At 41.7% G+C, this 16,072-nt stretch overlaps 1 protein-coding gene across 5 annotated transcripts in view; it reads right to left on the reverse strand.

The window, feature by feature from the left end:
• LOC138763077 (copine-9-like) overlaps positions 1-16,072 on the reverse strand; it is a 461,486-nt gene that overhangs the window by 394,356 nt on the left and 51,058 nt on the right. For all 5 annotated transcript variants that reach the window (XM_069936658.1, XM_069936659.1, XM_069936660.1 and 2 more), the window contains one exon: positions 11,407-11,447. In XM_069936658.1, the coding sequence (XP_069792759.1) occupies positions 11,407-11,447 (41 nt within the window). Of the gene's footprint in view, positions 1-11,406; positions 11,448-16,072 lie in introns of those variants that run through there.

A 16,072-nucleotide genomic window follows, 5' to 3' on the forward strand; every position in this document is an offset into this window, starting at 1 on the left:
TGGAAAGTCCCCAGGGGAATTCCTGTGGAATTTTATAATTTTTTTAAAGATGATTTATATAATGTATTTGGAGATGTGTTAGAACAAGTTACTGAAGAACAGAAGTTTCTGGAATCTTGTTCAAGGGCTTTAATAACCGTTATTCCAAAAAAAAAGAGGTCCATTAAAAGAGTCTTCATATAGACCTATTTCTTTATTAAATGTAGATTATAAAATTATAGCCAAAGTATTAGCTAATTGACTTGCTATGTACTTACCGAAGTTGATACATACTGATCAAACAGGATTTATTAAGAACAGAAATGCATCAGATAATATTCTTCGATTAATTACTTTGGTCAATGCACATCGAAAGCAGCCTAACCATGGTTGCATTAGATGCAAAAAAGGTATTTCAAAAACCTAACTTTTCAAAAACAAAAGGGTTGAGTGGAATTTTTTATTTAAGGTGTTAGAAAAGTTTAAATTCAGCCCTTTTTTATTGGTTGGGTTAAAGCTTTATGTACAAACCCAATTGCTAGGGTGGTGACAAATGGTGAGATTTCTTTACCATTTAGGTTGACTCGTTCAACTCGGCAGGGCTGTCCATTGTCACCAGCCTTATTTGCGTTGGCTATTGAACCATTAGCTCAGACTATTAGACAGAATGATGAAATTAGAGGGATAAAGGTTATGAATGAAGAATATAAGATTAATTTATTTGCAGATGATGTATTGATATATTTGACACAACCGGAATGGTTATTGAAGCAGTTACAAGAAAGTTTGTTGAAATTTGGAGAATTGTCAGGATATAAAGTTAATTGGAATAAAAGTGAAATTTTACCAGTTGGAATAGGAGATTATTCAGAATTTAAAATTATTACAAAATTAAGGTGGACAAATAAAATTAAATATTTAGGTGTGTTTGTAGACATTAATTATCAGTCATTGTATCAGTTAAATTATGTGCCTATATTAAAACGGATTAAAGCAGATTTGATTAAGTGGAAAGATCTTCCAATAACTTTGATTGGTAGGGTCAATTGTATTAAAATGAATATTTTTTTCCCCGAATTCAATATTTATTTCAGTCAATACCTTGTTTACTTTCAAAAGGTTTTTTTTCAGGATTTAAATAAGGTAGTGTGGGAGTTTTTAAATGGAAAGGTAAATTAGCTTGAGTGGCATTGTATAAACTTACATAGAAATATGTGTTAGGTGGACTTCAGTTACCACATTTTCAAAATTATTATGAAGCGGCCCAGTTAAAGTTTATTAGCAGGTTGATGGATCTAGATCAACCTCCTAGCTGGGCTAAGGTGGAAATGGCGTGTATTTCTGAGGTCGAGGTACATGAATTTATATTTCGTTGGAACTTGAATTTGTTACAGGAATATAATATGCCAGAATTGAAACAGTTGTTAAAGATCTGGATTTTAAAATATAGGGTTTTGGGATCAAAAGATAAATTATCAATTTTAACCCCATTGTATAATAATCAGCTTATTTCTTTTTCAAAGTTTAATAATTATTTAAAGAGTTGGGATCTTAAGGGTATAAAGACAATACAGAATTGTTTTGAAGAGGAACAATTTCTTTCTTTTAATCAATTGAGAGAGAGATTTGATATATCTGTAAATTCTTTGTTTGTGTATTACCAACTTCGAGCCTTGGTAAAGGATCATTATGATAGAGAGATGAATTTACCTACTTTGTCGAGATTTGAGTCTTTGATTTCCTCTGTACCAAAGAAGGGTTATATTTCAGTTATGTATAATTTGTTACAAGATAATAGGGATAAACCAGATTGGGAAAAATCTAAACTTAAATGGGAAAGTGATTTAGTGTTTATTTTTCCTGAAGATGATTGGGCGGATAAGTGTAATCAAATTAACTAATGTAAGATATGGAATGATTAATTATAATTTTTTACATCAATTATATTTGACTCCGGTGAAACTGAAAAAATATGGGATTAGTAATTCAGACTCATGTTTTAGATGTGATTCATGTATTGGAACTTTTTTAATGCTGTTAAGACTTGTATTAAAGTTCAACCATTCTGGCAAGGAATTAAAGTAGTTTTGGAAAAATTGTATAACTTTACATTACTATTAGACCCAATGATTTTCTTGTTGGGTAATTTGATTTTGTTGAGGGGATTGGTTTTGGATAAAATTCAAATTGCTTTTGTACGTTTGATGTTATCAGTAGCGTGTAAATGTGTTGCGAGTACTTGGAAAGATAAATCAGAGATTAATATACTACGTTGGCATAATGAATTGAAAGCTTGTATTGTTATGGAAAAAAATACCTATAATTTACATGATAATTATTCCTTTTTTGTTCGCAAATGGTCTCCGTATTTGGTATATATGCATTTAGATATGCTTTGAATTGTTCTTAACATTTATAATTGTTTTTATATATATAATTTATATTTTTGGCTCCCCTTAAGGGAGCTGGCTGAAGGGGTGGGAGGGCGGGTCTGGGGTTTTTCTTTTCTTTTCTTTTTCTGGGTTTTAAAAAATATATATCTTTGTAAAATTAATTTTTGATGATTACTAGACTGTACGTTGTTTTTTCTATCTTTAAATAAAGTTTGAAAAAAAAAGCTGAGGAAGAATTTCTTAACCCAAAGGGTGATGAACTTATGGAAATTGTTGCCACGGATGACTGTGGAGGCCAAGTCACTGTGTATATTTAAGGCAGAAGTAGATAGGTTCTTGATCAGGATGAAAACCAAGGGTTACACAGGCAAGGCAGGAGAAGAGACTCAATGTACTGAATGGCCCAATTCTGCTCCTTTGACTTACGGTTTATATCCTTGACATTACTATCCTTTGAAGAAGGAACTATTAACCCCTGCCTCTGTCTCTCATCATTTTAAAAACTTCCATCAGGAGTTAGTAGTATATTAAAAAATGCTTAAAGAAAATGGAAAGAAGCCAGCAATGAAGTATCCTGCTATTAGAATCATTGAGGAACTTTACCTTCTAGATAGATGTGTACCCTTTCTGGATGGGTGAATTACCTTCTGGATGGGTGGGTTACCTTCTGGATGGGTGTGTCACCTTCTGATAGTGTTCATTACCTTCTGGATGGGTGCCTCACCTTCTGGATGGATATGTTATCTTCTCAATGGGGACATCAACTTCTGAATGGGTGTGTCACCTTCTCGATGGATGCGTCACCTACTGGATGAGTGTGCTACCTTCTGAATGGGTGTGCTATCTTCTGGATGGGTGTGTTAACTTCTGGATGGGTGCGTTACCTACTGGATGGGTGTGTTACCTTCTGGATGGGGGAGTTACCTTCTGGATGGGGGAGTTACCTTCTGGATGGGGGAGTTACCTTCTGGTTGAGTGAGTTACCTTCTGGATGGGCGTGTTACCCTCTGGTTGAGTGAGTTAACTTCTGGATGGATGTGTCACCTTCTGGATGGGTGTGTTACCTGCCAGAAGCTGAATGATGTTGCACTCTGAAGGTGACTCTGAACATTAAATGTGTGGATAAACAAATGGATTCAAATCTCCTGTGTGTTTTTTTTCCAGTAGAGAAGCCTAATAGCCAAGCACAAAGTCAATCATTTTTCCTGAACCATTGGAGTTCAATACAAATTTGACTGCATCTCCTTCATTATGAAGGTGCTGAGCTTTTCTTATTGGATTTCATTTACTCCCTCTTGGATTTTCCTTCATGACTTGTTAATTGTGCAACTACACAATTATGTCGTTTTTATTTTATTTTTGACCTTTACATGATTGGTGACACCTGACAACATTTTGTAATGAACTGGAGATTTAGTTCTTACAACAACAGTCCCTTTATTGGAAAATGTCCCAAAATCTATGTCTGGCTCTGTGTTTATAGCAGTAGTTTTCAAACATTTTTTTCCCCACTCACATCCCACCTTAAGTAATCCCTGTACCATCAGTGCTCTGTGATTAGTAAAGGATTACTTAAGGTGGGATGTGGGCCAATGACAATTTTTCTCAAGCAAAATATTTCAATAACAATTGGGTCTAGAGTAGTGGTTCTCAGCCTTTTTTCCCCACCAGGGTCGGTGCCAAAGGAGGGCATCTGTGGGCATTCTTCCCAAATGAGGTGCTGTGCAATTCCCATACAGTTGCGCCCATTGCTGGTCATCAGATGTCCCCTCACCCTTCCCGCGTCTAATGATGCACCCTAGTGACTCTCCACCTGCCCCCACCGGTGTCCCCAGCGTGCATCAAGTGTCAGTAGTATCTAGTGATGCTTGACACGATAAAAGGAGGGCCCTCATGCCCTACATTGGAGGGGTAGATGATGTTAACGACAGATAGGTCCCGGTATCCAATAGCAACCTCCCCTCCACCCTGTAGACAGGTAGGTCTAGCTAGTACACCTCCCCACCCCCACCGCTGAACGAGCCCCCTTCTAAAACAGTAATGCCCCCCTCTAACATTTGTTCGGGTGCTGACCCAGTTTTCCACTCACATACACCTTAAGTAGTCCCTTAGTAATCACAGAGCATCAATAGCATAGGGATTACCTAAGGTGGTATGTGAGTGGAAAGAAAAAGGTTGAAAGCCACTGGTTTAGATGATCTCCTTGGCCACAGTCATGTGGACGTGACAGGGCCTTGAAATGTGATTGCTGGCATGATGTTTCAGGCTTATTTGATTCTTGCACATCCTGACATACTTTGTTTCATGCAGTGCCACTGAAACCATGTCACACTGTGCTTGGGATGCTTCCAAGGACCGTCCAACAATAAGCTTCGTCAAGCATTCACAAACTTTCATAATGCCAGTAGATCTCTGGCTCAGCTTTCCATGAGAAACAAAATCTCTGCCAGTACTAATTTTCTGTCCAAGCCTGGTCTAGCCAACAGTGTTTGCAGAGGCAGATGTAACAGTGATCCTGATGGAGGGAAAAAGAACTGTCTGGTATCCCTTCATTGTGATTAGTGCAACGCCATTACAGTGCCACCAATCAGGACCTGGGTTTGAATCCCGCGCTGTCTGAAAGGAGTTGGTATGCACTCCCCGTGTCACTGTGGGTTTTCACCGGTGGCTCCGGTTTCCACCCACCGTTCAAAAATGTACTGGGGTTGAAGGTTAATCGGGTGTAAAATGGATGGCACGGACTCGTGCGATGGAACGGCCTGTTACCATGCTGCATGTCTAAATTTAAAATTTAAAAATTCTTCAGGTGGGATGTCCCAACTACGAATCTAACTGGACAGGTAAGAGTCCAAAGTTAGGGGCAGAGGGAAGGCAACAAGAGAGTAGTTGAAATGAAGAATAGATTAGATTAAAATACAGGAGAAATTAGTGAAATACAGCAACTTTTTTGAAATGACCTCAAGGAATGTTCCATACCTGCTTCATGACCTGATTTCCAATTGAAGTGGACTACTTTTACACCACCGTTCACTTGCATAAAGGTCTGAAAATTTTGACAGACTAACGCTGATGTTTGACGACACGGAAAAATGCCTGATCTGCTCTTGTTCAGTCCCCTTCCTCCCTAAGAGCATAAATAAAAAGTGGTATGGATGGCATAGAGGTTAGCTCAATGACATTAGAGTGCTAGCGATCGGGACCATGGTTCAAATCCCGCACTGTCTGTAAGGAGTTTGCACGTTCTCACCTTGTCTGCATGGGTTTTATTTCCTGGGGGCTCCAGTTTCCTTTGACCATTTGAAATGTACCGGGGGGTGTAGGTTAATTGGGTGTAAATTGGGCGGCATGGGCTCGTGGGCCGAAATGGCCTGTTACCATGCTGTATGTCTAAATTTACTGGTATTTTTTAAAATTACGTAAAATGGGTGAGAGAACTGAAGTAATTCAAGCACCTACAATAAGAACCATGCAGTCGAAGGATTGGCAGCCGTGCAGTCGAAGGACTGGCAGCCGTGCAGTCGAAGGACTGGCAGCCTTTAATGCTTCTTGATTTAATAAACTACTCATGAACCAGAATGATACAAATTAAAGTCATCATTCATCAAAATATTTGGAGTTACAGGGCAGCACACTAATCTGATCATGAGAAAGGATCCACAGAAGAGAAGTGTTCAATAGAGTTTAACAGCTTGAACTTTAGGATCTCAGGCAAACTTCTATTAGTTAGCACTTGGCTTGGAAATGCTCGGGGACTCACTTAAAACATCAACTCCCAGTTTTAGAACTGTTCAAAGCAGAAATCCCTGCACTCGGCTTTTAATGAGATGTTAACCCCTGGTGTCCATAAATCATCCGTCTCCTTCAAAACAAACAACGTCTTTAATTAATAGCAGCATCACCCTGCTTCAGTTCTGTATTATACACAAGAGCAAATATTCCTCTCATTAGCACTGTGGGAACCGTAGCTCTTCAAAGAACCAGATTTAGCTGTGAACGTGGAATGGTGATAATTGTGATGTTTTCGCCAGTATTGTAAAGTCTATTTCCTGGAAATTGTGCATATTGCTCAATTGTGATTGGCCTAAGTAAATAACAGGCATTCTCAATCATTACACATTTTGGTGGTAGAGCTTTCAAGGTGTCATGTACTCATAGTAATCTCAATGGGTTACTGCTGAGAGTTCTGGTCATACATACAGTGAGGCGAAGGTGGCTTGTGGATCCTGTGTGGGACTGTCCACTTGAAGGTGCTAACCTGTGTCAGTTAAGGAGATGCTCACAGAGTTAGTTGTGCACCATGCTCCAGAAATTCCCTGGTAACATATACTCTCAGCAATGGACAGTAGTGCCTGTGAAATTCAGCTTCATTTAATTTAATTTAGACATGCAGCATGGTAAAAGGCCCTTTCAGCCAAGAAGTCCGTGCCAACCAATTTACACCCAATCAACCGACAGCCCCTGGTACATTTTAAACGGTGGGAGAAAATCGGAGCCCTGGTGAAAACCCACGCAAACATGGGGAGAATATACAAGCTCCTTATCCACTACACTAACTGTGCTGCCCCTAGATTAACCATACCACCGCTACACTAACCATGCTACCCCTACACGATCAGTGCCACTTCCACGCAAACTGTGCCACCACTACACCAACACCACCATCTACGCCAACACCACCACTCCCTGCTAACACTGCCATGCCCATGCTAACACTGTCACCCCTACGCTAACATTGCCACCCCTACGCCAACACCACCACCCCTATGCAACACTGCCACCCCTACGCCAACACCGCCACCCCTACACTAACCGTGTCACCCTGACATTGACAATACTAACCATATCTTAACACTGCAACCCTTACGCTAACTGTAAGACTCTTACGCTAACTCTGCCGTCCCTACCCTAACACTGCCACCCCTATGTTAATATCACCGCCCCTACGCTAAAACCGTCGCCCCTATGCTAACAACGCCGCCCCTATGCTAACACCGCCGCCCCTACACTAACACCTCTGCCTCTACTCTAACACCGCCACCCCTACTCTAACACTGCCACCCCTACGTTAACAGAACTAACCCTTGGCTAACACTGCCGCCCCTACGCTAACACCACCGCCCCTACACTAACACCGTCACCCCTACTCTAACACTGCCGCCCCTACGCTAACACCACCGCCCCTACACTAACACCGTCACCCCTACTCTAACACCGCCGCCGCCCCTACTCTAACACTGCCGCCCCTACGCGAACACCACCGCCCCTACACTAACACCGTCACCCCTACTCTAACACTGCCGCCCCTACGCTAACACCACCGCCCCTACACTAACACCGTCACCCCTACTCTAACACTGCCATCCCTACTCTAACACCACCGCCCCTACGCTAACACCACCGCCCCTACACTAACACCGTCACCCCTACTCTAACACTGCCGCCCCTACGCTAACACCACCGCCCCTACACTAACACCGTCACCCCTACTCTAACACTGCCATCCCTACTCTAACACTGCCGCCCCTACGCTAACACCACCGCCCCTACACTAACACCGTCACCCCTACTCTAACACTGCCGCCCCTATGCTAACACCACCGCCCCTACACTAACACCGTCACCCCTACTCTAACACCGCCGCCGCCCCTACTCTAACACTGCCGCCCCTACGCTAACACCACCGCCCCTACACTAACACCGCCACCCCTACTCTAACACCGCCATCCCTACTCTAACACTGCCATCCCTACTCTAACACTGCCACCCCTACGTTAACAGTACTAACCCTATACTAACACTGCCACCCCTATGCTAACTGTAAGACCCTTACATTAACATCGCCACCCCTATGCTAACCGTGCCACCCCTACGCTAACTGTGCCACCCCAATGCTAACTGTAAGACCCTTTCATTAACACCGCCGCCCCTACTCTAACACCGCCGCCCCTACACTAACACCTCCATCCCTACTCTATCTCTGCTGCCCCTACACTCATCATGCCACCCTCTGGACAATAGAAATTAAGTTCAAAAGCACAGATCAACAAGTTGCCATTGCTAACTCTCCTCATGATAACTTAAAGTGACTTGCAAAAGATTGGTTGCAGGTGCAACGGGGAATCAAGGAGGCAAATAGTATGATGACCTTCATGGCTGGAGGGATTGAATTCATGATCAGGGAGGTTCTGCTGCAACAGTACGGCATAGCAGGGTTGTGGGTAAAGTGGAGCAGAGAATACGATCAGATCGACCACATTCTTACTGAATGTTGGAGCAGGCTCAATAGGCCAGATGACTGACTCCAGCTTTATTTTTCTTGTGTTAGAAAGTAGTATCAACAGGGATGAATTTTTAGGCAAATGCTTGAATGTAGTTTCCCAATGGGAACTGCAACACAGGGCCCGTCACTTCATCACACTGGACCTGCTCCAACCAGCAGGATCCCTTCTCGACACTAATCTTGTCCTAACATGTTCAGTTACTTGAACAGAGCCCTCTGCCGCCCACAGCACAAGCAAATGTCAGAAGTATCAGTTGAAAATCTGATCTGAACCTACCTGCAGTCGGAGTTGAAAAAGGAAATTCCTCAGGTTGTAAAGGTTGTGGGAGGAGTTAGGGGCAAGAATTCCCAAATGCTCCCTGTCTTTCTTTCTCTCTCAATCTTTTTATTAAACATATTGTAAGTAAAAAATATATGAGGAGAATAGAATCCAGAATCAAAGAGTAAAAGCAGAAACATCCCTATATTGCAATACACAGTACAACGTATAACGTTATAAAATATTGAACAATATTGGTCCCTTTCTCCTCAATTTGGAATATTCAAAAAAGAGGAAAAATATATATTGTTGAAACCCCATCTATCCTACCAAAATAAGTTTTAAAAAACAGCAACAACAAAGGCTGGGCAGTCTAAACTGAGAGTTCACTATAACAGATCAATACTATTTATCTGGTCCTTGCCAATAAGAGACAACAGAAATCCAGGACAGCCTGGAAGGTAAAGTCAAAATACAAATGAACTCATACGAAAATAGTTTAGAGAAGGACGCCAAGTCTCTTCAAACTTGAGGGAGGAATCAAAAGAGCAACTTCCAATTTTTTCTTAACTTAAACATGACATAACTTGAGAGAGCCATTGCATCAAAGAACATTGAATTTGGGGTCTTTACATTTAAATAAAATGGCTCTTGTGGCCAACAGTGTAGCCAAGGCTACAACCTGATGTGCAGAGGTGGGAACTTGACCCTCCTCTGGTGCTAGAATTCCAAAAATAGCCGTCGATGGATTAGGATGCAATCTAGTACCCACTATAATTGACAGAGTCTTGAAAATATCTGTCCAATACTTCTCCAATACAGAGCAAGACCAAAACATATGCATTAGTGTAAATCACAAGTGGCCATCTTGATCACACATAGGAGTAACATTAGGAAAGATTGGGGCCAATTTATCTTTTGAACCCGATGTACCACTTTAAACTGAATCAATGCGTGTTGGGCACATAATAAAGAGGTATTAACCATTCCAAAAGTCTTTTCCCAAAGTTCCTCTGGGAGAAGTGATTGAAGTTCCAATTCCCAAGCTCCTCTAATTTTATTATTAGAGATCGATTGCAATTTGAATAAATTATTGTAAATATTGCCTATTAAACCCTTATGGGAAGGATTCAAATGAAAAAGATTATCAACCATTATTTTTGTCTCCAAGGTTTCCCACCCAATAACCATATCAATTTGCATTGAGTACTGGGTGGGCAAGTGTGCTGACAGTGTGCACGGTGGTGCCAGGAAGTGATCCAGAATGCTGGGGTTGGCCTATTGCAAACGGCTTTCGTGATATCAGTCCGTGTGGCTGATGATGGGCTCTAGGTGCAGGTTGGGGTGAAAAATTATGTTGGTGGGGATTTCAATCCAGAAGTCAAAATAGCTGACAAGATCGCTGAGAACTCCCTTTCCTCTGTCAACAACATTTAAGGTTTATTTATTAAATTTTTTTAAATTAAATTTAGACATACCACACAGTAACAGGCCATTTTGGCCATGAGTCCGTGCCGCCCAATTTACACCCCATTAACCTACACCCCTGGTACATTTTGAAGGGTGGGAGGAAACTGGAACTCTCCTGCGGAAACCCACACAGACACTACAAACTCTTTACAGGCAATGATCCTTCTAAGTTGTGTGCCCCTGCGCACGCACAAAGGCAAGTGATTTGTGGGCACGTGTGTGCACACACTGCCCGTTTTGAGTGGGCCCAGCTTAGAGGGAACACTGCTTACAGACAGTGCTGGATTCGAATCCCAGTGCCAATTGCTGCTGCCGTAAAGGCATTGCGCTAACCCTGGAATAACCCTGCTGCCCCTTTTACCGAGACCATTGTTTAAATAGACCCTGAAGAATTATAGAAGACCCTATCCAGCCAGCACACAATATCTTTGACCCACTATGATCAAGAAGGTGGTACAGGAGCATCAAAAACAGGACTGCCAGGTTAGGAAATAGCTTCTTAACTCAAGCTGTCAGATCGATGAATAGCATCCTTTAACCAAGTAATTCATCCCAAGATATTTATTTTAAGTTATAGCTTTGTGCATACACGTGAAGATTACGTCCTGCTTAATGTATACATGTGTGCACCATGGTTCGGAGAACGCTGTTTCGTTAGGTTGTACATGTACAGTCAGATGATAATGAACATTATTGGAATACATCATTGAGCCTGAGGGAGGCAGCGAGTCCTGTTTTACTGGCTCATGGCTGAGGGTCCTTCTGCCTCCTTCTGGCATTCAGGGCCAACTAGATCAAAAGGCAGATCACGTGATGCCTCCTCAAAACAATCTGCAACATGACTGGTCAATCCCACATGCCTCCCAATTCGCTGCTGCTCACACCCATCTCCAGCTCTCGAGTGACCTTGGATTCAGTTTTAAAATCATTTTGATTGACTCTTCCCACCTTGAATTCAGCTTCTAGTGGAAGCTTTGCACGGTTAGCACACACCTTGGTGGAACAACATAAACGCTTATACTTACCAGGATCAGACTTTGAGAAGGTGTCCACATCAAGGAGGTTCCTGTAAAAATAAAAAGGAAATCTCATGAAATAGTTCATCATCAAGCCCAGGACAAATGCCACATTTCTACCACAGTAGAGGTAAGTCCTTTCTTACAATAATTGTTAGGTAAAATTATCGTAAGTCATAGTCTACCTGTACAGGTGGTTCTCTGAGCCAGGAGGCCAACATCCTTGCTCCTCTCAGGAGCTCGACCCAACATCCCCACTACTTCCAGTAGCCTCCAGGCGGAAGTGAGGACATCGGCCTCCTGGTGGGAGCCCAATGTCTCCCCTCCTGCCGGGCCCCGAGATGGAGCCTGGTAACTAGGGGCAGCAGCGTCACTTCCCATGTTGAGATTGGAAACGCATGTGCAGAGCACTCTCACTCTCTCTCCCTCTTCAATCTCTCGCTCCCTCCCCGGCAGATGCAGTTTAATGCAGACAAATGTGAGGTGGTGCATTGTGAGGACATACACAGTAAATGGTGGGGCACTCAGGAGTGCAGAGGAGCAGCGAGATCTGGGAATACAGATTCCCTGAAGGTGATGCCGCATGTGGACAGGGTTGTAAGGAAAGCTTTTGGCCTCTTAGCCTTTATAAATCAAAGTACTGAGTATAGATGTTATGTTGAAATTGCTTAAGACATTAGTGAGACCAAATTAGGGATATTGTGTGCAGTTCTAGGTGCCTAACTACAGGAAGGATATCTATAAGATTGAAAGAAAGAGCGCAGAGAAGATTTACTAGGATGTTGCCAGGTCTTTAGGAACTGAGTTACAGGGAAAGATTAAACAGGCTAGGACTTTATTCCTTGGAGCGAAGAAGAATGAGGGGAGATTTGATTGAGGTTTACAGGATTATGAGAGGGATAGACAGAGTGGATGAGAGTAGGCCTTTTTCCACTTAGATTGGGGAAGATAAATACAAGGGGTCATGGTTTTAAGCTGAAAGGGGAAAGGTTTAGGGGGAACATCAGGGGGAAGTTTTTCATCAGAGAGTGGTGGGAGTGTGGAATGAGCTGCCATCTGATGTGGTAAATACTGGCTTGATCTTGAGTTTAATAATAGATTGGATAGATATCTGGATGGGAGAGGCCTGGAGGGTTATGGCATGAGAGCAGATCAATAGAACTGGCAAAATAATGGATGGCACAGACTAGAAGGGCTGAATGGCCTGTTTTCTGTGCTGTAGTGTTCTATGGTTCTATCAAATATGTGTTAAAGTTTAAATGTGAAAAAGTTTCTGCCACCAACATCCTTTTGGCCAGCGGCTTCCAGATCTCAACTACCCCCAAAGAACTGAAAAAGATGATGAGCAAGTTAAACAAGAAAATCTGCAGATGCTGGTGTCCATTGCAATAGACAAATGTGCTGGAGAAACTCAGCACGTCACTCAGTCTCCATAGGAAGGAAAAGGTGAGTAGGAAATCCCCATAATACTCTATCTCAGCTAAGCCATATTAACTTTGGAATGGTCAGTTTGAAACTACATTACAGGGCAGATGAGGAGACAATCGAGAAAGTTTAGGGCAGAACTTTGTCTATTATCCAGCAATTCTGCACTGAAAAAGCAGATTCACTCATATTGCTAGATGTGTAGTCATAGAACTGTAAAAGGATATGCATTTATGGATCATCTGGATCTGCCAAAACATTTTACAACCAAAACAATATCTTCTATAGTGTACATGCATTAATGATGTAGGTGACAAAACAATCATTTAGGTACAGCAATCTCCTCAAATAGAAATTTAATAGGAACCAGTCAATCTGTTCTAGTGATGGTGCTTGAAGGCTAAATATTGGTTCATATCCAAGAGTAAACACCTCGAACTGGGCAGCACTTCCTTGGATCTGAAGTGGAGGGCAAGTCGAGATGTACTCCAATTCCTGGACCAGGATCATTCAGTATATTCGCTAATTCCCACACGTCTCTATGTGTTTATATAGTGTGTTAAGGCTCAGCAAGCTGTGTAAAGGTTAAAACCTTGTGTTTTTGATTTGTAGTTAATTTTGTGCCTATCCTTTAAGGAAAAGTGTTGTTTGTAGTGTTACCATAGTGACTATGACATCATATGTTGTAATATCCTCGCAAACTAAGAGCTTGCATCTCATTCTTCAACGAACCATGAAGAGAACATGAACTCAAGAACATTTTCTCTGACTTTGTCTTATTTCTTTTTTTTAAATCTCTTTAAAGTTGAATATTGTTATGTTTTTAAAGATAGCCGAATGCTTTGTTTATTCATAGTTATGAAAATCTTAATGTGAAGTTATGCTAAATGTTTATCAATTTTATCAATGAATTAAAGCTTCATAAAGCTGCATCTACAAAGTTTGGTTTATAGGATTAACAAGATAGTAATTCGGATATCATCCCCACGTTTCCTTGAAGATGACACGTTTTGAAATGAGGAAATACTAGAACCTGGAAAGTGTGCTCCATAACATATACATAGGGCTCAGGTTATGATGTGAATGTTCATTTTAGATCTTTGATTTAAAGATAATGGGAATTAACCAGATACAAATGCTGTGGTGTTCATTCTCTTCCAGAAGCAATTCATCTTTTCCAAGTTCCTGTGCAAACCAATTTGTTTCAGTTTCCCCAAGTGAGTGCAAATGATCTAATAACACCAGTCACAATGAGAAAAACGGTGATATTTTAAAACGGCAAAAGCTCTCCTTCAAAATACCATTACAGTTCTATTGTGTTAAACTTAAAGGCACAGCTCTTTGAACGTCTTACATACCAGTTTTGTTAATAATAAGTTTGTCGCAATAGAGAGTGGGAGTGATTAAAGGATTTTGTTGGGTCTTTGGAAAGACTGGAGGCAAGACTGGGTCAAAATGGAGTCATAGATTTCAGATTTATTGTCAGAGTACATACACGACATCACATACAACCCTGAAATTCTTTTTTACTTGCTGGCGCGGCAGAATTACCACTAATTGGTAGTGCAAAAATTAAACTGTACAGTGTAAACATGTAAACAATTAAAAGAAATGTAGTCAGATAAAGAATGTAAACAAACTGACTGTGCAATTCAGAGAGAACAAAAGAAAATTAATAAAGTGCGCAAGTAAGAATCCTTTAATGAGTCCCTGATTGAGTTTGTTGTTGAGGAGTCTGATGGTGTAGGGTTAGCAGCTCTTCCTGAGCCTGGTGATGTGAGTCTTGTGGCACCTATACCTCTTTCCTGATGGCAGCAGTGAGAAAAGATTGTGTGCTGGGTGGTGTGGGACTTAGTTGATTGCTGCTGCCCTCGGAGGGCAGCGTTCCCTGTAGATGTCCTCAATAGTGGGGAGGGTTTGCCTGTGATGTGCTGGGCTGTGTCCACTACCTTTTTGAGGGCTTTATGCTCAGGGGTATTAGTGCTCCCATTCCAGACCATGATACAGCCGGTCAGTATGCTTTCCACCACTCCTCTGTAGAAATCTACCAGGGTTTCCGATGTCACACCAAACTTCCACTAACTCTTGAGGAAGTAGAGATGTTAGTATGTTTGGTCCAGGAAAGATCCTCAGAGACAGTGACTCCCAAGAACTTTACTCACCCCCTCCACCTCTGATCTCCCAATGATCACTAGATTGTACACCTCTGGCTTTCCCTTCCTGAAGTCAACATTCAGCTTAGTTTTGGTGACATTGAGTGCAAGGTTGTTGTTGGTGCACCATTCAGCCAGATTTTCAATCCCCCTCCTGTTTGCTGACTCCTCCCCTTCCTTTATACAACCCACTACTGTGGGATCATCGGCAAATTGTAGATGGTGTTATTGTCGTACCAAGCCACACAGTCGTAGATGTAAAGTGAGTAGAGCAGGGGGATGAGGACACAGCTCTGTGGTGCTCAGGTACTGATGGAGATTGTGGAGGAAAAGTTCTTACCAATCCTCACTGATTGTGGTCTGGAGGTGAGGAAACCCAAGATCCAATTATTCAGTGGGGTGTATTTCTCGTATTAGTAGTACTAGTAGTTTATTTATATAGCGCATTTAACACAATGCACGTTGATTCAAAGCACTGAACATATTAGGAATAAGTTGGTTACTATCTAAACAATGACAGGCAGCCAAAATACATCGACGCAGCCATCTTTTTACAGAGAATATCCCACTTAGAGTATTAATTATTTAAATCCTAAGCTGTTCCTCCCAATCGCAGTAACGAGAGAGAAGCCCGCTCCCTCAGGTCAGTCAAAGTCCCGAGCTCGGGACTACAAAAATGTCTCGCGGAGCAAAGCAGAAGTGCGCAACCGTGCATGCGCGAGGAGTCGCGCATGCGCGATGCGCAAAACAAAAAAAACATTGACGGGAGGGGGGACCAGCTGAGGAGTCGATCTCCACAGCTGAAATTGACAGCCACAACACAGCAGCAAGAGGAGAACATAGAAAACAACGAGAACAAGAAAGAAGAGAGTAAAAGGAAATCAAAGAAACAACAGATGACCAACCCAGTGGAAGAAGAAGAGGAAGAACACAGAGAAATGGAAGAAGAAGGGAAGGGCAAGTACATGGATATATTTTTTTAAAGAATATATGGAATCAATAAAAGAATGGCAATCACAAGAATTTAGTGAAATAAAAAGAAGAATAAAAAGTACAGAAGAAAAAATGAATAGATTAGAGATGGTCATGTCAGATAT

This window comes from Narcine bancroftii, chromosome 5 (genome assembly GCF_036971445.1).
Source record: "Narcine bancroftii isolate sNarBan1 chromosome 5, sNarBan1.hap1, whole genome shotgun sequence".
NCBI classification, from domain to species: Eukaryota; Metazoa; Chordata; class Chondrichthyes; order Torpediniformes; family Narcinidae; genus Narcine; species Narcine bancroftii.